Raw genomic sequence first — 24,183 nt, forward strand, 5'->3', positions numbered from 1 at the left:
CGGTGTTGGTGTGCCTGGGCGTGTGCATGTTCACCAGCAAACTCTAAGCTGGACCACCCAGAGACTTGGAAAGCCTAACACCTAGGCCAGGATCCCCCAGTCCATTTGCTATGAAATACACACATTTTGAAAAAATTCAGTTGACCTTTAGTGTGGCTTGCTCACAGAGGGCATTTCTATAAAGAAGTCATCTGTCTCAGTTAAACAAACAAAACAAAACAAAAAAAAAAGCAGCCAAGCAACCACATTCGTATTTTGCTTGCTCAAAGATTATGCCTCTAAACTTCCTCACTAATTCTACAAGTTTCTGGCAGCAGAGAAAAGAGAAGTTTGGGAGAAGCAAATACATTACAAAGTATTCCATCTGTTGTGAAGACTAGAGGGCTATATTGGAGCAGCCCTATGCAGTTTTGCAAGTCACTGTTTTGGAAGTGCCTAAAAATAGTTACAACACTGATGGACATTCAGGCCACAGGAACTTTAAGACTGACATGTGCTCATCTTCCTGAAAGTAATTTCCACTATGTAGACTGCACAGACTCACTTGAGCATTCCTGCTATGATCTTCTGTGCTGATAAAAGTTTAAAAAGGGTAAGAGTTGTCCTCAAGCCACCAGCTGAACTGCCATCCAACATACTCCTGAAATTTAAGTTGCTAACTTCAGCCAGCACATTACATATCTCACATCTAGCCTGGATAGGAGTGTGCTGGGACATCTATTAAAAAATAGAGCTGTATCCATTTTTTTTCTTCAGCTTCTAACTTAAAAATGAGAGTTTGTGCAAACTGACCCTGTAAATGAACTGGAATGCAGACACTGTCCCAAACTGCTCTGGATGAAATGAGATCTGCTCAGCAATAATTGAAGCACACATCCCATTGTAAAAAACAAAGCTGGTGCAGGAGGCCAGTATGAGCTGATCTTATTTTTCTATGTCATCCTGAAGTGCTGTGCTCATATGAAAAGATTCTGCCACAAGAATATTTTAGTAAGAAAGCTTTACCTCAGATCAAGACACGTAAGAGAATGACATGCTCTCTTGCACAGGTGTAAAACCAAAATGGAGAACAAAGTTTCACTACATGAAACAGTAACAGAAAACAGCAGGTTTCCTTCCCCAGAATCACACCAAGATCCCTTCTCTTTTCCTTAACACTCTACAGGCCAAGAAATTATTTTCCTCCCTTTCTTTCTCACTGTTCCTTTTATTAAGTCCAACTATTTCCTGTATTGGCTACTTGTACAGTTCTGGACTTTGCTTGCAATAATAATCGCTCTCCTCCTGTCAGAAAAAGGACGGTTATTTTACAGACATCTTCAATAACAGAATTCATCAGCACAAAAACAGACACCAAAAAGCAGAACATGTGTAACATTGAAAGAAGAGGTAAAACTTCAATTGTGCAGTAAGATTAAGATTGTGCCATTCAATTCAAATTAAGCAACAAACAAGACACCACAACACAAACAATCAGAAAAGTCTCTGAGATCATTAAAGATTATGGTACTTTGTGTCCATGAGATGCTAAAAAAGAAACTTCAGTTTTCTTAACTAAAAAGGTCTGTTCAGACCTCAGAAGAAAAAAAAAGACCAAATCAAAGGAACAACAGCACATGTATTTGTTAGTTTCACAAAATGTATGCTCTGTACAATACTGTGTAAAAATAAAAGGGAGTCAGTAATACACAAATTCCCTGCGTGATTCGCTATTATTTCATACAACGGGGAGAACAAAGTGCCTTTTGCAGAGCTAGTGTAGTAGTGAATCAAACACAAATCACACCCACAAGAGTAGAACCTAGAGTTTCAAGTGGAATCAGAAATCATACTTCCTAAAATAAAGGAAAATGCATTTTAGCCCTAAATGGTTTAGGGACAGGAAAATTGCCATGAAATTACAAATAGAAACAGATACACAACTTGTGCAAGATCCACTGACAGGCAATGGTAACAGCACTCAGGAGAAGAAGAGATATTTGTGTCCTCAGTTATGATGCCAGATATGTTGTCATGTTCTGCTTCCAGTTCCACCGGTTTAGTATGACTTTGAGCAGACCTGGCCATGCTAGCAGCTGCAGTGCCTTTTAAATAAAATACATTTTAAACATAGCCTTTGATCCAAAAAGTCCATTAACAATTCTATAACAAACCAACACAGATCATTCTACATCTGCCATAATTATATACTGTTTCTACAGGGACTTGTTACTGCCCATAGCCAAAGAAAAAGCCTGGAAAGGTTTCAACTTTGTCCATTAGTGCTACTTAGGTCGTTTAACAAAACACTAGAGACACAAATTCCATACCAAATCATTTAACACATCAGTACATTTCACTGTAACAGCTCCTTCCTCAGCCTCTTCATGTGTTTAGGTACTCAGGTTTGTTCTTTTCCCAAATATTGTCCCTTTTGCTCTTTCTACATGTGAAAAATACTCTTTAACTTTACAACTATACCAGTTATGAAAACCTGGTCTACACAACTGTTACTGAAAGCTTTCTATTACAGTCTTTAAAAACTAAAGGATGACATCTTTTGAAATCTTCATTGTTATTTTAACTGTATTATTTCCAGTTAAGTTAATCTAAACATTGTCTTCAGTAACAGCACGTACATGAGCACTGAGTGCATCTTAAACTCTGACCAGACAGGAATCACAGCAGCACATGAATACCGTAACAAGATGGCAAAAATTCCATAGGAGAAGAACTGAGAAAGGTGTATGGCACTGCTGATACCCAACAGTGAGCCCAACAGTTACATACCAAACAACTAACAACCACAAGTTTATGGGCCTCATTTCCATCAAAACCAACAGTCAAATCCTAGTGCAAGGGTTTTGTAATCTTCCCAGTATATAATTGAAGCTTACAGTAAAATGTACATAAAGTTAAACCTAACAGCTTTGTTGAACTTTATCTGGAGGAAACTGATGAAGGAGCTGTAAATTCAGGGTTTTTTAGGTTTAGAATCCAAACTAAGAGACCTCCAAACAAAGCAACATGTACTACAGAACATAGACACACACACACACACACATAGCCATGTCCCCTGGGGTTTCGCTGCTGTTGTTCTTACTTTATGTTTTATAGGCAATCTTTATAAAAGATTAGTTTCATCATATGCATACTATATTAGAGGCATATTTCTACCACTTCTAATATACTTTAGAAGATCAGAACATAAATCTTGCCTTTGAAAACTTACCAATGCTCAATGTATTTAAGGCTCACCAAGCAACTTCAGATTTGTAATAGTCTCTACATTTGAAAAATGCATTAGTAAAGTCTACACATTTTTAAACAGTTCACCAGTCTCTCTTAAATATTTAATAGCTTCCCTCCTCCATAAATTTATGCCAGCTTTTCTTTCACCTCTCTTTCATGCATCATGTTTCTATGTTGTTGTCTTTACAAAAGGAACAAAAGTATCAAAAAAACAAACAATACTCAGTTCAAACTTAACAAAATTCTATTAAGTACTCAGGGTAGATTTGGTTGGCATCGAAGATGACAAAGATCTTTGGGTTCCAGGTATTATCCACACAGCTGTCGTACAAGTTCACAAAGCTTCCATCTTTTGAAGGAGGCCTCATGTATTTTGAATCACCACCAATATAGTCACCAGTTAACACACGAGCAAGAAACATGACTTTATCTGGTCTATGCAGATGAGGCTGCAGATTCACACCATGAATCTGAAAAGTATCTCCATGCTTCATGCTCTCTTTGCAGAAGTGGCTGGAATATGATGCATCTCTTGCAAAATAGGTCCCTTTCAAATAAAAAACATAGAAAATTTGATGACATTCTTACCATGACAGCTTGACTACTAGAGCATAGCTATCAAGATGATGAAAAATGTCAGTTCTTTTATGTCCATTAACAATATTTTTTTTGTTGTTATTAGATTATGACAATATGACCAAATATTTTTAGTGTGAACATTTTAGCAGGGAGATTGTCTTGTGATCAACACTGCTTTGCTGGGCATCCCTTCCCCATGCTCCCTGGTCCTACCAGCGAGTTGTGACAATTACATTCCTTACTGCATCCTTAATTACACTTGCCATAAAAGCAAAGCTGTATTAAACAGCTCTTGGGTAAACAAAAGGCATGCATCATAAAGTACACACTATAGGGAACACTTAATGTTGAGCTGCTAACACTACCACTGTTGTATGTGACAACAATACTTACCTTTTCCATACACAGCAGCATGCATCCCATTTATTCTCCAGTCAAAATTATGAATACATATTGCTTCTACAAATTCATTACTGGTGCCATGAAACAGCATCTGCTCATTAATCGTTGGGACACCTCTTTTCTTCTTCAGCTGAGCTTTTTTCCTGCAGAAAACACACAATAAATACATAAATAAGCACATAATAAATAAATAGCTGTGCAAACACACTAAATTACTACTGTGAAAGCACTGCTGAGGGTACAGACCTAACACATTTCACTTTACAAGTACCTAGATGACTCTAGTTTTTAAACATGTCATAATTCTTAAGGTATACATTTAGAAATCACACATTTCTGAATGCTGTGGAACTATTTTCCAACATAGTCTAAGATTTGGAAAAAAGGTCATCCTACACCAATTTTATCAACATTGTTCATTTGTTATTAGTTTCAGTGTGGTCATTTTCTGCAGATACATTTTTAAAAGAAAGGTAATTTTGCACATTTTGTTCTCTCCACCAATTTCAATGTCATGGTGGAAGGGAAAAAAAACTGGTAGATTATGAAGTACTATTACCTGTGTAAACCAGCAAAAATTGATCTAAGGGCTAGTTATGCTGAACACCTGAAACTTCTTCCATCAGCAGCCCCCTGCTGTTGGCTGCTGATCTCTGACAATATATAAATGTAGCCTGAAGTAACTTCTCTTGAAACAGGGGAATGGAACAAATTTATAGAAAAAGTGAATAACCAATTCTCAAAAGATGTTCTGTAACAGTCCTTTACTATCTCTAACCAGTTCATTTCATAAAGCTAATTTAGAATTGTCATTAATATGGAAACTATTGTAAGAGGCAAATGTGTTCTGACCACTACAGTGATGCAAATAATCACTCAAGCATTGATCAAATGTAAACTCTTATTTTATCAATGAAACAAAACACTTTTTCAAAACCATAGAAGTTTAAGTAGCAATTGTTCCTCCTAAGTAGTAGAATATACCAGACACACTGGAAATCTGGATCTGCAGAATGCAGGAATGCCACAACATGACACTTTGGTAATTTGGAACAGAAATCGGGGAGTCCAACTGTTCTAAAAAGCATCATTTTAGCACTTTCCACCACCAGTGACAAGCTAATCCAGTTCAACAAAATTATCCAGCATTGAGAAAATTCTCATTCAGCCAATTCACTCAATAAAAGGCAAAACCTACAGCAAGACTAAATACCCAGAGACATGCTCTCTGTACATATGCAAGCACATAAGCTTTTACTAAAAATGGTCAGCAATCTCACTGACCAACACCTTTTTTTACTTGCTGTACTCCTCGACAACTCCAAACTGAGATGCTGGACTAAAAGCATCATCCTCTTTTCAACTTTCCTACCTGGGACACCAAAAGAAGTGAATTTGAAATGCTGGAATACCTATCTCTTTGTAAAATACTACCAGGCAATAATTTCTTCACCAGTGTGTGTAAGCCTGTAGCACTGCCATGTGACCCAAGGGCAGGACCCAGCATTTCACCTTATTAAACCTCATACAATTGGCCTCAGCCCATGGATCCAGCTTGTCCAGACCCCTCCGCAGAGCCCTCCTGCCCTCCAGCAGATCAACACTCCCACCCAGCTTGGTGTCATTTGCAAACTGACTGAGGCTGCCCTTGATCCCCTCGTCCAGACCACGGATAAAGATATTAAACAGGACAGGCCCCAACATTGAGCCCTGGGGGACACCACCTGTGACTGACTGGATGTAACTCCATTCATCACCTCCCTGGGCCTGGCTGTCCAGACAGTTTTTTACCCAGCAAACAGTGCACCTGTCCAAGCCATGGGCAGCCAGTTTCTCTAGGAGAATGTTGTGGGAAAACAGTGTCGAAGGCTTTCCTGAAGTCCAGGTAAAAAATAACTGCAGCCTTTCCCTCATCCACTTAGTGGGTCACCCTGTCATAGAAGGAGGTGAGGTTGGTCATCTCAAGTAGGACCTACCTTTCCTAAACTTATCCTGGCTGGGCCTGGCCCCTGGTTAGCCCCTACATGCTGTGTGATGGCACTCAGGATGAGCTGTTCCATGAACCCCCCTGGCACAGAGCTCAGCCTGACAGGTCTGTAGCTCTCTGGATCCTCCTTCCAATCCTTCTTGTGTATGGGCATCACGTTTGCTCACCACCAGTCAACTGGGACCTCCCCAGTGAGCCAGGACTGCTGGTAAATGGTTGAAAGTGGCTCAGTGAGCACTTCATTGGCTCCTGTGGTATCCTCCAGTGGATCCCATCCATCCCTATAGACTTGTGTGGTGTAGCAGGTCACTGACCACTTCCCCTTGAATTATCAGGGCTCCAATCTGCTCCCTGTATCTGTCTTCCAGCTGAGGGTCTGGGTGCCCAGAGAACAATTGATCTTACTGTTAATGCCTGCTTTGCCTCACTCTTTAAGTACCTCACCCTTTTCCTCATCCTTTGTCACTATGTTTTGCCCACATCCAGTAAAGGATGAAGATTCTCCACAGCCCTCCTCTTGTTCCTGATTTATTTTTAAAAACATCTTTATTGTCTTTTATGGCAGAGGCCAAATTGGGTTCTAGTTGGGCTTTGGCCCTTCTAAACTCTCTTTTTCGTCTGAATTCCAGACAAAGTTCTCTGTTCAGCTAGGATGATCTTATTCCTTGCCTGCTTGTCTTTCAGCACAGGGGGACAGCCTGCTCCAGAGCCTTTAGGATTTCCCTCTTGAAGAGCATCCAGCCTTCCTGGACACCTTTGCCCCTCATGACTGCCTCACAAGGGACTCTGTCGAACAGTCTCCTGAACAACCCAAAGTCTGATCTCTGGAAGTCCAAGGCAGCAGTTCTGCTGACCCCCTTCCTTACTCCTCCAAGAATAAAAGAAACTTAATTAAAAGTAGGATAACTCTCCTAACCATTAACATGTATGAGGAAATTCACTTCCTCACACGTTAATGATATAGCTTTAAATTAACAATAAATTACATATCTTTAAAAAAAATCATGTAACTTACGCAAAATTTTAATATACATCTGGTTAGTTATTTCCTCACTCTTTAACTTAGTCTAGATGATTTTATTACTGCAAAACATCTTTAAACCTTCTGATATGTACTCCTTCCTAAAAGATACACAAATACCTTTTGTCATGTACAATTGCTTAACTGACACCACAAAATAAGTGGACACCAAACCGGGCACTTCCTACTTCTTCCAGGACAGCACAATATGAAGAGGGAAAAGCCAAGAACTTTGAACAAGGTTTTGTAGCACATTAAACTTAAAAGAAATAGCATGAATATGTGTTAATTCAACACTTAATTCTGTCCTACACTTCATAAAGTTAAAAAATCCAACAAGACAGAAATATTCATTTGCTTTATTCAGTAAAAATTAAAATAATACAAACCTCTCAAGGAATCATTTTACAAAAAGCTAATTTTTGTTCTCTTTACTTCACTGTAAGGATCATGAGCATCTACCACATGGATATTCTGAACATCTTTTAACATATTATCTGTGCTACAGTTTTATCTAATGCATTTCTACAAGTATTACATTTCTGCACCTGTAGAAGCTACAGAGTCTTGAAAATTAAATTTTGAATAGAGAGAAATGACAAATAAGAAAAATTTTAAATGTTAAAAAGTAACAAAAATTTTCATTAATAATAAAAACAATTAAACATATTTCTGCTGCATGACTTAAAACTTTTCTCCATAAACAGTCCTAAAACTGTTGGTTTTAGAAATAATCTCACCTGCAAAAAAACTCCCACAAGTCTAGATTTTGTATTCTCTTAATTCTTTTAATTCGGTGGCTATCCATTGTTTTTCCAAAGAGACTAGAAACTTCATTATATTCATTTGTTTTCTTTTGCAAAGGAATAAGCTGGAAAAAAAGAGGTTAGTACGATTTCAATTCGATGCATTATTTCATTGTCACATGTTTTTGACCAATTTGTATATCAACTCTTACCTGGTATGGCTCCTCAGTATTTACATTCTCCCAGTGTGAAGGCATAGGGATAGCCTCATTTTCACAGATGAAACTTCAAACAAAAAAGGTAAAAACACATCACTTCAAAGACATGAGGCATTTTCTTCCTGTCAAACTCCTGCTCCAAACAACACAGTAGGCAAAAAAAGCAAACCCTCATGAAGTGTATACAGAGCTACTAAAAAAGAGTAATTTCAGCATATGCACTAAATACATAAGCTCTTCAGAATTAAAACTGGGACTAAAAGAAATCTCCTGAAAGTTAAAAATGTCATCACACAGAAATAAGAGTACTGAATGCAATTATTCAAAAAGCAAAGTAAATTGCTACATCATTGTATGCACTATTTAGCAAATTTATGTCGGGGTCCCTTCCCCCTGCCATGTGGTCCTGGGAGAGAGGCCCTGGGGGGGAGGCACAGGGTTTCCCTGCCCCTGCTAAGCCTCGTTCCCCATTGGTTGTTTTGTGTTCCCTGCGCGGGCAAGGACCCTCTGGTCCCGTGACTGTAGGAGTTCCTCGGCAGAGCCCCGGCCATGCGGCTGGAGAAATGAACATCTCTGAAATGTCTATCAAGAATCGGTTCATAGATATTTCTTTTCCACGGGACTCATTGTCTGATACGCATGTTGCAGTATCCCCACTGTAACAAATGGTAGAGAATGCCGGCAGAACGATCCCCGATCCCTACAGTGACTGATTTGTGAGTAAACTCTGGATTTCTCATCTTGTTTTTGTTTTGCTGTTCCATCTCTAAACTATGGAGGAACCGTGGAAAGACTCTTGGCTCTCAGAACCGCGTATGGACATTTATCTTAAACTTGAAAAGATTCTCGAACAATGATTTGTAAATTTTAGCTTAATTCAAGCTCAAAAGGAACTGAAACACTTCCTGGCATGGTTGTTTAAGAACATTTTCTATGTTTCTTGGGATTTAATTCTTACCAAAGACTTTTGGAATACTGCTTGGACACAGTTAATTTCTGAGTCAAAATATATGCCGATGGAAGAATATTTTCGTGAATATTATTTAATTACCGAGACTGTTGAGCAATGTCAGCTGTGTTCTGGTGAAGGGAAGCCTGGCTCAGGGACCTTGCAGCCTCGGCCACGTGCACCGAGCGCTCTGCGAGCAGCAGCGAGGCAGTTCCCGCGCGCGGGCAGAGCCAAGCGAGCCGCAGTGTCGGTGGCAGAGCAAGGAGCGGCGGGACCCGGCGGTGCCCGCCCGGCCCCGTGCAGCGCGTGGTGGAGCGAGCCCCGGGAACGCCCGACCGAGAGGGGCGGCGCGCGGGCGGCGGCGGTGGAGCGGAGCCGTGCCCAGCCGAAACGTGCGCTGGAGCAGGGCGCGGGGGAGTCGTCGCTCGGGGGCCCGGCCGAGACGTGGGCGCGGCCCCAGGCAGCGGCAGCGCAGCTGAGAGCAGAAGCGGCAGCGCGCAGGGAGCTGAGTGGCCCGGCCCACGCGGCCCCGAATGCAACCCCAGGAAGAGCGCACAGGCACGAGCAGCCCCAGCGGCCCCAGCAACCCTGGCAATTCCAACACGGGAGCGAGCAAAAGTGAAAGAGAAAGCAAAAACACAGCGAGACAGAAAACAGCAGCCACTTGGAAAAAGGAAAAAATCACCATAGCTAAGGTTTTAGGAATAGTAGAATGGTATAATGTTAAACAAAATTATGGTTTTATAACAAGATGTGACAACCAAGAAGACATATTCGTTCATAGAACTGCTATTAAAAAGAATAACCCTGAAAAATGCATCCCAAGCTTGGGAGATGGAGAGGTGGTGGAGCTCAAAATTGTGCAAGGTAGAAAAGGGTTACAAGCATCGCAGGTCACTGGGCCTGATGGTGCTTCTGTAAAAGGCAGTATATATGCTAAAAATTGTAGTCATGTTAGACAATATCTCCATTATAAGCCCCCCCTACAGTCTCCCTTTCCTAATCCCACCTTTCCCTTTTATCCTATATCCTATTACCCCCAGTGTATTCCCAATCCATTTTTTCACCCATGGTTTCCCTCACAAAACCATGCCTTTGCCAATTGTTTCCCCAAAAATCCCTTTTCAATGCCGAGTGGGGAATGAAGAGGGGGAGGAAAGAAATTAACTATTTAACTATTTTTGTTTGGCGTTCCAACAGGTAAAATAGAAGAAACCCTCTCCTGCCTCAGTTTCCCCACAAAGCATGCCCGGCGAGTCCTGCCCCCCTCTGTCAGCCTTAAGATGTTCCAGAGAATCTGTTTAGACATTTAAAGACTCAGGAGGGTGGCTTGTTTTGTTTTCAACTGTCCTTGTTATCTCATGTTTATCCAGTTGTTTTCAATGTTAAGTTTTAAATCTCTTTTGTTAAAAATAAACGGGTGAAATGTTGGGGCCCTCCCCCTGCCATGTGGTCCTGGGAGAGGGGCCCTGAGGGGAGGCACAGGATTTCCCTGGCCCTGCTCAGCCTTGTTCCCCATTGGCTGGTTTGTGCTCCCCTGCGCGGGGAAGGACCCTCGGGTCCCGTGATTGAGCAGTTCCTCAGCAGAGCTCCGGCCATGCGGCTGGAGAAATAAACATCCCTGAAACATCTATCAAGAATCAGCCTATATATATTTCTTTCCATGGGCCTCATTGTCTGATACATCGTGTTGCAGTATGCGCACGATAACAAATATCTACTGAAAAAAATGTTCACTTCAAAAAAACAGGTCTTCTTTAAAGTTACTGTAAACAGATTGCTACTACATTTCTTATGACAAATGACAAATTTCTTTTTGAATGTATAACCACACTACAATTCAGAACTAAAATTTTTCTCAGAAACTATTTGGGGAAAAAAACCCAGACATCTCATGTACTAAATTTCACCTGTGGCAGTAACACTGCATAGCTCAGTTTATTGTTTGCTGAGTACCAGATTTACTTAAGCACAGATTTACATCTAATGACTGATCAAATAGCAAGAAGCTGACAATCTAAGGCAATTAGACTCATAAAAGACAATTTTTTTAACTCCTAGTCATTTTAGAGCAAATGAGTAAATATAGGCAAGAAATATAAATCAATCTTTTTTTACTGTTACAATAATACTTCTAAATAATTTATGAAGTCAATGGATCAAACTATTCCATTTTTTGGTGCTGCTTCCCTGCAGCAATTCTGATTCAACAGGTATTCAGAGCAAGTGACTCCAAAAGCAAATAAATATAAACAATAACGATAAAACATTTTTGTTTCATTTTACTTAGAAGAATCAGGAATAAAATAAAAATAAGCAGTCTTCCTCTTATTTCCTTACCTGAATGAATTGATTGCAAAGGGAGCTCGCTTTATTGGACGCTGCTTAAGGGTAGTTAGGTTGATTTGTTTCATCACTGAGCATAAAACAAGAATTAGGATGAAAGTTTTGGGAATTCATCTACAGCATATGAAACATTTAAGTGTCATTTTTTAAAAGAATGTTGCTACACCCTGAGTTACTTGACAGAATTCCTATTTCAACAAGTAACAAATCAGCATTTTCAACAAAGGTTTCTAAATGCATTGTCATTTATATGAGTTGGCAAAATGTCCAAATATGACAGACACAAAACATTTCTTTTTAAAATATTCATCTAACATTCAGCCCCACTAAATCACAGGCAAAACTTCCACTGACTTTAATGGGACGACAAAGAATACACTATCCTTAATGTGAGACATCATGACCTACAGACAGTAACATAAAAATTGTTCTTCAACATTTGCTTGTAGTGTATTTATTCTGGATGCAAAACGTAGTTTTTTATAAGCAGACATTTCAACACAAGTAAGCATAAAACTCCTTGTATTGTTAGATATTACTTTACTGCCAGTATATTGCTGTTTTACTCAGCCCCCACTTTCTGTATTTGAAATATTTGAAATTTGAGTACCTATACTGGAATATGCATTTATTTCCTTCATAGGAAACAGCATACAGCTGTTTTGTAATTTAATCAGAAAATAAACAATCTATGAATGGAAAAACAAAAAAAAAGTTATTAGAATACACCTTTGAGCAAAGAACAGATTACATTTATAATTAGCTATGTACACTAGAAACCTATAATATTATGTAATTTACAAGAACAGCATAAATGAGATCTTTACAATCTACTAGAAAATCCTTTTGCCTATCTCCTTGTTCTTCTGAGAACAGAACTGGCTTCAACTACCTGCTGAATTATTGAAGCCAGTATTTTGCAGGAAGCCTCCTTCACAGCAATGTTTCTTACGCAGACTGAATGGAAGGGGTTTTCCAAGCTTACTGGCAGTTGCACATTAATAAAAAAAGGTTCAAACTTCCCAGTTCAATAGATGTATCCTATGTGCCACTGCAGCTGAAGCAAGCAGGAGGAACACAATGGACTGCTATTTAACAAAATATGCTACTTTATTAATAAACTACACAAAAAAATGTAACAGGGCAGCTGTCTCTAAAAACTCCTATGTACCTTCCAGTACAGAAGACATTCTCAATCATGTTTTCGCACCAGATACGAGGATAATAACCTGCTGAATTAACAAATGTACTGGTGTATCTGAGACCTTCCATTACTTAAATTTACTCTTTGGAAAGACACATACCTGAAAAGTCCAGTGTGTAGTTAAACTTTGTAGTGGTAAAGGACAGAGATCCATGAGGGTCTGTTCGGAAACTCCTTTCAATATCTTCACTGCTAATAGAGCAGTGACTGTTTGAGTCAGTCTTCAAAATAAAAGAAAGAGCACATTTAGGCAAATTCAGCAATAGGCAATTTGATGTAGGGAATCCATCAGAGCCAATATAACTTCATAGGTATTTACCTGAAACATATGCCATTTGCCACACTCGGCCAAATAAAACCAGCCCCACTGGGTATCAGAGGTATCCATCTCTTCAACTGAACTTTCCATCTTTGCAAACACATCTTCTGATGGTCCTTGAAGCATTTCCTGAAATATTCACACACAATACCAAAAAAAAGTTTAGAGAAATTTATAAAAAAAGCAAAATAAGGTGCATTTGCAATAACTACCAAAAAAAAATCCTATCAGGCTGAGGACAGATCTGTTCTTTCTCTTCCAGAGAAAAATTCTCAATTTGCTACTTATCCAGTATTATTCTTTAAGTTAGTTAAACATTTTCAAAATTCTCTTAATTGTCTGTAAAGTGTGACAGTAAAGGCAAGAGCTATAGGCTTTATGTGATCAAAGAGAGGTGCTAAATTTCATATTGATGGTTGTAGGATCAAGGCCACTAAGAAATACACAACAGGCTCTTCATTCATACTTCTCAGGAATGAGGTGCTGGGGTTACATCCAAAAGCTTGATGGAAACATCCACTAGGTACTCACCAGCAGTGAACAAATCAGACTGGAAATCAAAATTTGTAAGACAAAAAACTAAAACTAAGACAAAGAATACAGTTATTTAACTGTGCAAGACCCCAGTACATTATTCCTTCACACTGCATGAAGAATTTTCCCCCTAATGCACCCACCTAAAAATGACCCAGTAAAATTCCTGGTACTCGGTACTTGTATTTACAGAGAAGGTTCACACCAAAAGCCGGAGTGGCTCCCACAGAAGCAATGACTACCACACTTGAGGTTCTGAGGGATGGAACAAAAAGAACTGAGGAAAGGATATAGCAGAGGTCTACAAAATCATGACAAAACCAAATAGGGAATAAAGAATCACATGTTCTTCTGACATACAGAGGAGACACCTATCGAAGGTTGCACATGTCAAGTTCAAAGTAAGTGAGAGAAAAACTTCATGAACCAGATGGCAACCTATGGAATTTCTTTTCATGGTATGGTGTGGATGCTGCAAATTTATGGCAGTTCAAAAGCAGCTAGACAAGTTCAAGCCTACCAAAAGCTATGCCAGACTACCTTTAGAAGAACAGTCCCTGCCAGATTTCAGCTCATTCTTCATTCGTCAATAAAATCCTGAAAACTCTCAAACTCTCAAAGTGCTTACCTCTAACATGTCAACTTTCTGCAATAACCTCCCCAAGCAAAAATTCTAAGCAAGTTTCAGGGAATCTTTCAGAGAAAGAAGCTTGCCTCACTCCCAGAAAAGGTCAACAATTCATCCACTCTAACTGTTTAAGCAAAACACTTTGGCACTCGTCCCAAATATGTCCTCAAGTTCACTTTTTCTTCCAAGAAGTGAAACAACACCCTCCAGCACAAGTCAAACAATGTGCAGTTAGTATCCTGGAGGCTTCAGTTGTTTCCTGGTCACTTCAACCCAGAAAAAATAGAGACCTGAAGAAGACAAATACTGGCGACTAAAAGTAGGCATCCCTGTTTTCGCCAGTATCACTGGGGCAGCAGTTCAGAGCAGGAGGCACTTCTAGCACTACCCTTCACCCCCCATTTTTCCCAAGCTAGCCTGCTGCAATTGTTTGGAAAAAAAAAATCTGAGAAACCTTTGTGGTAATAGCTAGAGGCTGTATTCTAATCATCAAAAGCTCCAAAGGGTTACAAAAATCTAGATGCTTAGAGATCAGGGGAATCATAAGTGGACCTCCAAAACATCACCAAATTGCAGAATCTGAGGGCAAACCTTCTTCAGTGAAAATGGAAGCCTACCCAAGGCTACATACATGGATTGCTGCCTCAAGTTCAAGCAGCACTACACAAAAGGTGCATCAGCTGCACAGAAAAAGTATTTTGAAAGAGATAAGAAAACCATTCTCTACTTCACAGAGCATCTGTCAATGTCTCTTCTATTACCCACAGCGAGCAGCCACAAAGCCTACCTTCACTTGGTATGATGGCCAACATCTTTTGATGAAAATCTTTCCCCTTCAGCTTGATTTTTCCTCTCGGATAAGTATTTGGCTATGTTCTATCCTACTGAGAGCAGGCAGAGGTAATCTGCCCTTCTTTAAAGCTGAGGAAAGCAATTCAGGCTTTTCTTGGTAATGTTTTGTTTCCTCATGTTCCCACTAAAATGGTCAGAACTCAGCTCCCTCCCAGTGTCAGCTCAGGGCCTTGACTGATCAATAAAATCAATGACACCTTTTGAACAAGAGGACACGCCTTCACAAGCAGAGAAGGCATGATTATCTGTGCCTGTCAACACGCTCAGAGTCCTCCAGGGGCAACTCAGCCTCCAGAATAAACCATTTAGTAAGGAGATAGTTATTCCCATGGCTTTCAAAAATCTTACATTCAATCCACATATATTCCCCTAGTCACAAAGTCTAGGGTAAGCAGGTAGATTTCAGGATACTTTAGAAATGTGGAGGAAAGACCTTAAGGCATGAACATGTAAAACCATAAAAACAAGAGAGCTGTTATCAAAGGTGACACAAATCCAAAATGTTTGAACGAATTACAGATTAATTCAAAATCAAATGCACACCATTTATAAGCATTAGGTAGCATTTTGAGAAGGCTCCCAACCCCCATTATTAGCACTGTTTCTACTGGTCTGGGAGTTACCAGAAGAGCTCAGATTAAATTAGTTTCTCAGGAAAAACATCCTCCTAAACAGGAAAAGCACTTGTTGTGCGCTGTGACTGAATGGCTTTACTAGTACTGGCAATGCACTTCCTCTTTTTTCCAGAAGTACTTTGTGTTCGACTGATAGACATGCTTTACAGTGTGTAGAGTCACAGAATGCTTTGGGTTAGAAGAGAACTTTAAGACCATCTGGTTTTAATCCCCCTGCCATGAGCAGAGACACCTTCCATTAGACCAGGTTGCTCCAAGTCCCATCCAACCTGGCCTTGAACACTCCCAGGGACAGGGCATCTACAGCCTCTTTGGGCAACGTGTGCCAGGGTCTCACCACCCGCATGATAAAAACCACAGCAGCATCCCAATGGGCTACTCTGTGGACTCCCGCGCTGTCTGCTTCACTTGGCACATCGTGCTTTATTGCCAAAGGCTCCACCTACAAACATCGACTTGGCACAGAACCCTGCTGAGAACACAGGCAGCGCGAAGGGGATCTCTGGCTCTTCCTTAGAGAGCAGGACACCTGATTAGGAGACTTGCCTGAGGCGAGCCCGCAGGGCCCGGGAGGTGAGGCGAGGAGAAGGAACAGCATTAGCACGAGTACGGGACACACGGTGAAATGACAATGCCCTTCCCACCTGCGCCCCCACGCACCCGCTCCGTGCTGCCGGGGGCCACCGTCGCGATCACACCCGTAACCGAACCCTCCAGAGCGGAATCCACTGGCGCTCAAGGGCACGGCCCGGCGACCGATCCGAGCACAGAACCACTACTCCTCCATCGGGACCGCAGGCCGCTCCTACACGTACAGTGGCCGACACCTCCCACTCCCGTGCCCAACCTGGCAGCGCGCTGTGCGGCGGGGCGGGGCGGGGCGGGCAGCGGCCTACGGGGCTCGGCGCGGGGCTCGGCGCGGGGCTCGGCGCGGGGCTCGGCGCGGGGGCGGCGGCCGTTCCGCCCCGCCCGCACTCACCGCATGGGCCGCGCGCACCGGGCGCGCTCCCCACAGGCCGCCCGCGCGGCGCGGGCCGGGCGCGCGGGGCCCGCTCCGCTCCCGGCGCTTCCGTTACCGGCGGCCGCGAAGGGCGGGGCCAGCGCCGCCGCGGCCCCGCCCCATTGACCCGGCGGGGGCGGAGCCGCGGCCGTGGGGCGGGGAGCGGACGGGGAGGGGACGGGGAGGGGGCGGGCCAAGGCCAGGGCCAGGAGGTGTTGTGGTACCTGTGCCACAGTGTCAGCACCGATACCAGTACCGGCCCAGTCCCAATCCCAGCACCACTTCCAGCACCAGTCCCAGTGCCAAAAAGAGTCCAAACACCTGCTCTAGTACCAATACCAGTACTAGGCCCAGTTCCAGTATCAACACCACTGCCTGTGCCTGTCCCAGTACCAGCACCAGTCTCAGTTCCAACACCGGTCCAAGTACCTGTACCAGTACAAATACTGGGCCCAGTGACAGTATCAATACCAGTTCAGTGCCAGTGCCACTTCCAGTCCCAATCCCAGTGATACACCAGTAAATGTACCAGGCCCAGTCCCAGTTCCGGCACCAGTACCAATTCCAAAACCAGTTCAACTACCTGTACCAGTACTAATACCAGTACCAGGCCCAGTTCCAGTTCCAATCCCAGTACTAGTACCAGTAGCAATCCCAGTTCCAGTACCAGTACCAATTCCAGTTCTGGTTCTGGTACCGGTACCTGTTCAGGTACCTGCCCCTGTACCTGTATGAGTACCAGTTGCAGTCCTAGTATCTGTCCCAGCCACAGTTCCTGTTCCAGTCCCAGTGCCAGTACCAGTAACAGTCCCAGTCCTAGTTCCAGTACCAGTACCGGTACCAGTCCCTTGTGGTACCAGAGCCATGACACCATGCTGGTGCCAGGCACGGCAGCAGATGTAACCATCACACTGTTCATGGCGTAGGTCACACAGAGCAAAGAGGGCAGCAGAAAGAGGCTGCTGCAAGCGCTCGAGGCCCGTGAGCAGCTTTATGCCCCAACTGAGGTCTGGAAGCAGCAGCAGCAGCTCTAAGACCAGTGAGTAAGAGAAGCCACAGTGCTGAGCATAGATCACCCCAGGCCTTTGGTGCAGACAATCTAGGAGGGGAGCTGCTGAGTGGAGAAGCTGGCAGTGACACCTGCCACAGCACTATGCAGTCAGCCAGTGGCCTGGTAACTTCCAAAACACAGGCAGTCCTCCTACATGTGTGCCGTCATTGCAGCACATCCTGCAGTGAAGGATTTTCATCAAGCAGCATGCCAAGAACAACACAGGTGGAGTGAAAAAGATTAATTTCTCCAGTTCTGAGGGAGTGTCAAACAGGATGTGTATCCAGATTCTGGCTGTGCTGACCTTGCCTCCGAGTACAAAGTTAGAAAAGGTTATTTATTTGAGTTAAAAAGTCAAGCAGCCTGTGATGAATCACTGGAGGTATTTCACTGGAATTAATATAATGCTTATGGAATAAAGGAGTTTTCTGGAAGTAGAGCCATCTTTTTTCAAGTATATTATTTGTATTGACACTGTTGGAAAGCACATGAAGTTTGTTGCGATGTATCCTGCCTTGCTTTATGGATCTATACAGAGGCTAGAAGCAAGGAAGGATTCTGCTACTGCCTTAGCTGCTGAATGTCTGTTGAACATCTTTTTTTTAATTGAAAAGATGCTGACAATGCTTTAAGTGTAATGTGGTCCTCTTCGAGCCATCTACTTCTATTGCTATTACTGTTTGTTGTGTATTTTTTAAATAAGGGTCAGGCTTTTTGCAGAATTTGTATATTTGAAGTTACAGTAGCACAATGCACAGCCAAAAGTTTTGAAGAGGTTTCTGCTTCTATGCTTTGAAGCCTGGCATAGAGTTGAGATTTTTGTTGTGTATTTCTTCCCTTTGTTTGTATGTTTAGACTGATAATTAATAATGTAGCTTAAACCGCTCTTGAGGTACAAATATCTTCATTGCAGTGAAAACATAGCCTGTTATGAGACTGTATTCTCAGGAAGCTACATGCTAATGCCAGACTCCTTATGGCATCAACAACATAAAAACCTTGCAAATCCAAAGATCTCTGTGGGCGTGTTATGTACTGTATGCAGACTAACAGCCTATCTGAAGAAGACATAATTGCATTTGATTCTCATCAGCCTCTACTTCAAGCAGTAAAAAGGCAGGAAGTAGAGAGGTTTGGCCACATGACTTGAGCTACAAACCCGTTGTTGCAGGGAATGGCCAAATGGAAGTGAAAGAGAGAACTCCCTGGTACTTCCTGGTACATAAATTGTAGGATCACAGAAAGATTTAGGTTTGAAAGGACTGATGAAGTTCTTTAATCCAGTCTCCTCACCAAAGCAGGCCTAACTTAAAAGCTAGGCTAGCTTGCTCAGTTCCTCATTCAAACTTTTTTTTCTCTCCAGGCATGTCTGCTGAACGGTTTTCAAGGGCAAGAAGTTTTTGTCCTTCTGTCCATCCAGAATTTCTTGTGTTGCAACTTGTGCAGTGTTGCAACTTGTGCACATTGACTCTTTCCTTTCCTCACCCTGTGAGGTGAGCTCCCTCAGTCTTTCTTGCAATGCCTTTCCCTGGGTAAGAAAATGACAGGCACAGTGTCTCCAAGCTGTTAAAAACCAGCTGAAGTAGAGGGAAATTACAGTCAATTACCCTAGGATAGTGCTTCTTTAATTGGATCAGACAGGGGATTAAAAGAGAATTCAAGTTGGAATGCACCTTGGTCATCTTTGAGGAGGGCCACAAAGGTGTTCAGAGGGCTGGAGCACCTCTTCTATGTAGACAAATTGAGAGAGTTGGAGCTGTTAGCCTGGAGAAGAGGTGGTTCAGAGACCTCATTGTGGCACTCTATCCTTGGAAGTGTTCAAGGCCAGTTTGGATGGGGCTCTGAGCAACCTGGTCCAGAGGAATGCCCACGGCAGGAGGGTTGGAACTAGATGATCTTTAGGGTCCCTTCCATTCCAAACCATTCTAAAATATATGATCTAGCAAAACCTCCTGCTTAAATCAGGGTCAGCTATGAGATAAGGTTATTTTGTTCAGGACTATATCCAGTCAGGTCTTGAAACCTACAAGGATACAGACTGCACAACCTCTCTAGCCAACCTCTTCCAGTGTTTGATACTTGACTCTCATTGGGGTGAAGAAATTTCCCCTATATGCTCTCATTCCAGATTAAGCCTTCTGCCTCTTCTCCTACCTCCACTCACTACTGCGAAGAACCTGGCCTGGTCTTCTTAACCTCAGCAGAAGCAATTTTCTGTTGGAAGATTGCAGTTAATTGCTCCCACCCAAGCCTTCTCCAGGCTAACCAAGTCCAGGTCCATCGGTTTCTCCTAACAGAAACAGTGTTCCAGCCTCCTGACTGTCTTGGTGCTCCTCTGCTGAAATTGTTTTGGTTGATCAATTTTATCAGCCTTTCGTATACTGGTGAGCCTCAAACGGGATGCAGTATTTCGGATGGGGTTAAAAAATCCTAGTATTTCTTTCTTTTGACATCCTGAATATGGTCCTGCTATTTTATAGCCAAGGGTGCAGGTGTCCCACACTGCCTCCAGGGCACACTGTGGGATCACATCCAGCTTTCCATCCACCAGGACCACGTTGCCTTTTCAGAATAGCTGCTCACCATTTCCTAACCCATATTGTTGCCAGAGGTTATTTCCTCCCAGGTGCAGAATTTTGCCTCTGTCCATATTCAGTTTCATATGGTGCCTCTGAGCCCGTTCCTCCAGCTTGTCTGTGTCCCTCTGAAGAGCTGCTCTCTGCCCTTGAGTGTATCACCTAGGATAAGACAAGGAACATAAACTGCCATTATACATTCTCCAAGGGGGGAAAGTAGATGATTCTTTGGTATTTGCCATTTCATAGTAGATTAATTTTTAATAATCAGTGTAATGATACATACATGCAACTGAGTGATAATGCAAATGATAATGAGATATAATTCTACAAGCATTAACTGAAAGTAAGCAGAAACCAAACGGAACAGCCAAAGAAGGAATAAGATATAAACACTCCATATCCCACAAAACCCCCATAACAGTACAATGACTGTGCTGTGAAAAGAAAATATTGACAGTGTTTTGCACCTTTTTAGAAGACTTTCAGATTTTATGACGGGCATGTGTATTGCAACATAAAGGAAATTGTAGGATCCATGTGAAGCCTGTGGTATCCACAAACTTGTACACTCACAGATATAGTTGCCCAGAGGCAAGAGAAGAGATGGAGGAAATACTCTGCTTATTATACAGAGCATCACATCTGGAAGCCATGGCTGTCCACCTCAAATATGGCATTGGTCTTGAGATGTGGAGGAAACTATATTATTATTTTGCATTCTTTCCTTGAAAGTCTACATCGGCTTGATTTGTTGTTCAAGGAGCTGTTATATGTGTCAGGGGATTTTTCTTAACCTGACTCTCCTGAATCCTTCTGTTTTCTAGAAGATACTTTTCTAGCCCTGTTCCTGCTGTGCTTTCCCCAGTTCTGCCTATTCTGCACTTTGTAGGAGATGGAAGAGGTCTGGGAACATCTCAGTTCTTTGACGGTTTTTTTTTGGTGATACTGGCTGAAAGCCATTGTCCCAAGCAGAACATGTTCTACCCCTTATTAATGGAGAATAAAACCCACACCCAGGAGAATTCCTTTTCTTTCTTTCACTTTTCTTTCATATTCCTACGTGCTCTTTTTTCCCCTAGTTGTCTCACTCTCATATCCAATACTTCACCGTTACTTGGTTACTTAAATACCCAGTTGCCTTTCCATTTATGGGTAGACTGAGTTTAGAACATCAGCCTGGGTTTTGTTTGGGGTTTTGGAGGGGGCGGTGGAAGTTGTTGGGTTTTTTGGTGGTTGTTTTTGGGTTTTTTTACTGAAGGGAGAAGGAGTCCAGAAAGTTTCCAGATCTTCAGCTGACATTAAGAGAATTTAAATACAAATAGATGAACTTGTAGCAGATGCAGAAAGCAGAGAGCTTTTAGTTTGTTTGTTTTGCTCTGGTGATGAACATAGAAGACCCGTGAGGAAGAACACTTCAATAGCTGCACTGATTTTTGATGCCTACCTTTTCTAGGCTGTCACAACCATGTATGGCTAACTGCAGCACTGCATAATGACTGTTTGCCTGAGCCAAACAGGCGACACAGTCAGAGAATGAGATAACCTCAAAACCAGTGAGTCTGCTAGCACCAGCACAATTTCTCAGGTATGACACATGAACAGCTGAATGGGGTGGTTCTCACTGATCCTGCAGTGCTACTCTCTCTGTGTTGTTCTAATGACTGAACTTCACTCATCACCCTACTTCCCTTATGTCCTGGTTTAAGAGACAGGTGTCTGCCCAGGAAGGCAGGAAGCTTCTTGGAATGGAAAATATGACCTCCTTCCCTCCAAATTATTATAACTTTGAAATTACAGGGCTTTCAGGCAGAGATATGGGAAAAGGAATAACAGTTCTTTACTAGAATATATATGACAAGACATACAAGCAACCACAATGGCAGCAACAAGGAGAACCAGAACCCAGCGCCAGCCTCTCTCGGCTGTCGGGCCCTTTCCCCTCGGGTGCAGTTCCGGTCACAGCCGGCAGGGGCGCCGGTGGCTCCCGGCCGGGCGGGGCGGGTGCGATGGTTCCCCGCGGCTGCAGGGGACGCTGTGCCGCGAGCTCGGCCGTCTGTCTGCGTGGGACTGGCCGCTCGGGGCAAGGGGAGAGGGGAGAGGGGAGATGGGTCCCCTTGCGAAACTCGCGGGGAGCAGCCCGTCTCAGTGCCGCTCCGGGTGGCGAGCTGGACTGTAGCAAAAACCCCAGAGAAGCAGCAGAAAACAGCGGGGGCCGGGTGGACCCAGGGGGAGAGTGGGGGGATGCGGATAGAACTAAAGTGTAGCAAAAAAACCCGGAGCAGCAGCAGGAAACAGTAGGGGCAGGCAAGTCCAATAGGACAGCAATGAACCTCAGTGTAACTCACCAGCAACTGGCAGAAATGGTGAAGGCAGGCAGGTCCAATCAAGCAGAAGTTGAATGTCGGCACATGGTAGAAACAGCAAAGAACCCCAGACCCTGGCAGCAAACCCCAGCACAACCCCGTCTAGGGAAACACAGGTGCCCACTCCCTGCACTACACATGGCCGCTCTCCCCTCCAATGGCTGAGAGCAGAAGGGGCTGAGTCCAGCCCCTGACCCCCAGCCAAGTCTCGGTTAGCCCCCTGACCTCTTGTGGTATCTCTGCACTTCCCAAGGGAAAGCCCCCAGAGAGCTCACTTGCCAGCTACGAGATTGCCCTGCCTCACCTGCACCCCTTCCCCCCTCCTCACCCAGGACCATTTCAATGGAATTCCAAGACATCCAGCTAAGTCTTTTGTCTCTTAGTGTCCATTTATCATTCCAAGGGCAACAAATGGGGAGAAAAGTCCCTGAGAGAAAGAAAGAAAAAAAAAAGAAAAAAAGCCTAACCCCTAACACCTTACTGTGTGAAACAGGCATAGTCTTTGTTTCTATGTACATACCTGCAATGGACTCCATCAGCCTGAGATTTCAATATACACACTAGTTCTCTATATAGAGAAAAAAAAGACGTACCTATAGCCTGATGTACTCCTCTCCCACCATTCACTGCAATCTGGAAAGGATGCAGGGATTACTTGCAACCTTGTTCAATGACTGGATATGGCATCCCTGTCCACCTCACCTCCTAGTGAATAACACATATAGTGAATGGCTTGTCCATCTTTGCTCCTTTTGCTGGGCTGGACTATGTCTGAGGAGAGCAAAGCAATTGCAGAGTACTTCTGTGCCCAGTTACATTAGGCAGCACAAGCAACCATCCATAGTTTCTTCTGTGTCTGGGGAATGCAGTGAGCAAGATTGGGATGATCGGAGACAATGCCACACTGCAAACTGTGGGGTTGGGAGACTCTGTCTGGGAAGTCTGGAGAGAATAGTCATATAAGAAGAGGAGGCAAAATTACATTCCACATCTCTCTGGAACCTCATGATGTCTCCATCCACCAACAATCAAGAGATGTTTAAGAGTGTACTGGGGTCTGGCTGGGATAGAGTTAATTTTCTTTATAGCAGACTGTATGGTGCTCTGTTTGGGATTTGTGACTAAAGCAGCCCTGGTAACAGACCTGTGTTCTGGCTATTGCTGAGCACTGCTTGCACAGCATCAAGGCTTTCTCTTACTCCCACTCAGCTCCCCTCAGAGGTATTTGAGAATTTGGAGGGGACACAAGCAGGACAGCTGACCTAAACTGACCCTTATGCTCTATAATATCATACACTGTAACAGAAATTGAGGAGAGAGGGATTTTTGGAAGGCAGCCATTGTTCAGGGACTGACTGGACATCAGTCTGCTTTTGCATCACTGTTTTTTTCCCCTTCCTCTCCTTCAGTTACTAAACTATATTTATCTCAACCTGTGAGTTTTCTCACTTTTGCTCTCCCCATCCTGCTGTGGTTTTCTAGGGGGAGTGAGTGAGATACTGTGTGGTGCTTAGCTGTGGGTGAGGGTCAACCTGCCAC

At 43.0% G+C, this 24,183-nt stretch overlaps 1 protein-coding gene across 4 annotated transcripts; it reads right to left on the reverse strand.

Annotated features, from left to right (window-relative positions):
- Window positions 1-1,285: 1,285 nt before the first annotated feature.
- Window positions 1,286-16,681, reverse strand: PARP11 (poly(ADP-ribose) polymerase family member 11). 4 transcript variants are annotated; one of them, XM_019286778.2, is made up of 9 exons: window positions 16,312-16,563; window positions 13,680-13,791; window positions 13,003-13,131; window positions 12,784-12,904; window positions 11,474-11,549; window positions 8,179-8,251; window positions 7,961-8,091; window positions 4,204-4,355; window positions 1,286-3,778 (listed from the first exon to the last, which is right to left on the reverse strand). In XM_019286778.2, exons 3-9 carry the CDS (start codon window positions 13,126-13,128, stop codon window positions 3,465-3,467), a joined length of 993 nt encoding a protein of 330 aa, XP_019142323.1. In that variant the 5' UTR covers window positions 13,129-13,131; window positions 13,680-13,791; window positions 16,312-16,563; the 3' UTR covers window positions 1,286-3,464. The 4 variants fall into 4 exon arrangements, with proteins under 4 accessions (XP_019142323.1, XP_039417112.1, XP_010399233.1 ...); XM_039561178.1 differs by lacking the exons at window positions 13,680-13,791; window positions 16,312-16,563 and adding an exon at window positions 16,631-16,681; XM_010400931.3 differs by lacking the exon at window positions 13,680-13,791.
- Window positions 16,682-24,183: the final 7,502 nt, after the last annotated feature.

The sequence above is a fragment of the Corvus cornix genome, chromosome 1 (genome assembly GCF_000738735.6).
Source record: "Corvus cornix cornix isolate S_Up_H32 chromosome 1, ASM73873v5, whole genome shotgun sequence".
NCBI classification, from domain to species: Eukaryota; Metazoa; Chordata; class Aves; order Passeriformes; family Corvidae; genus Corvus; species Corvus cornix.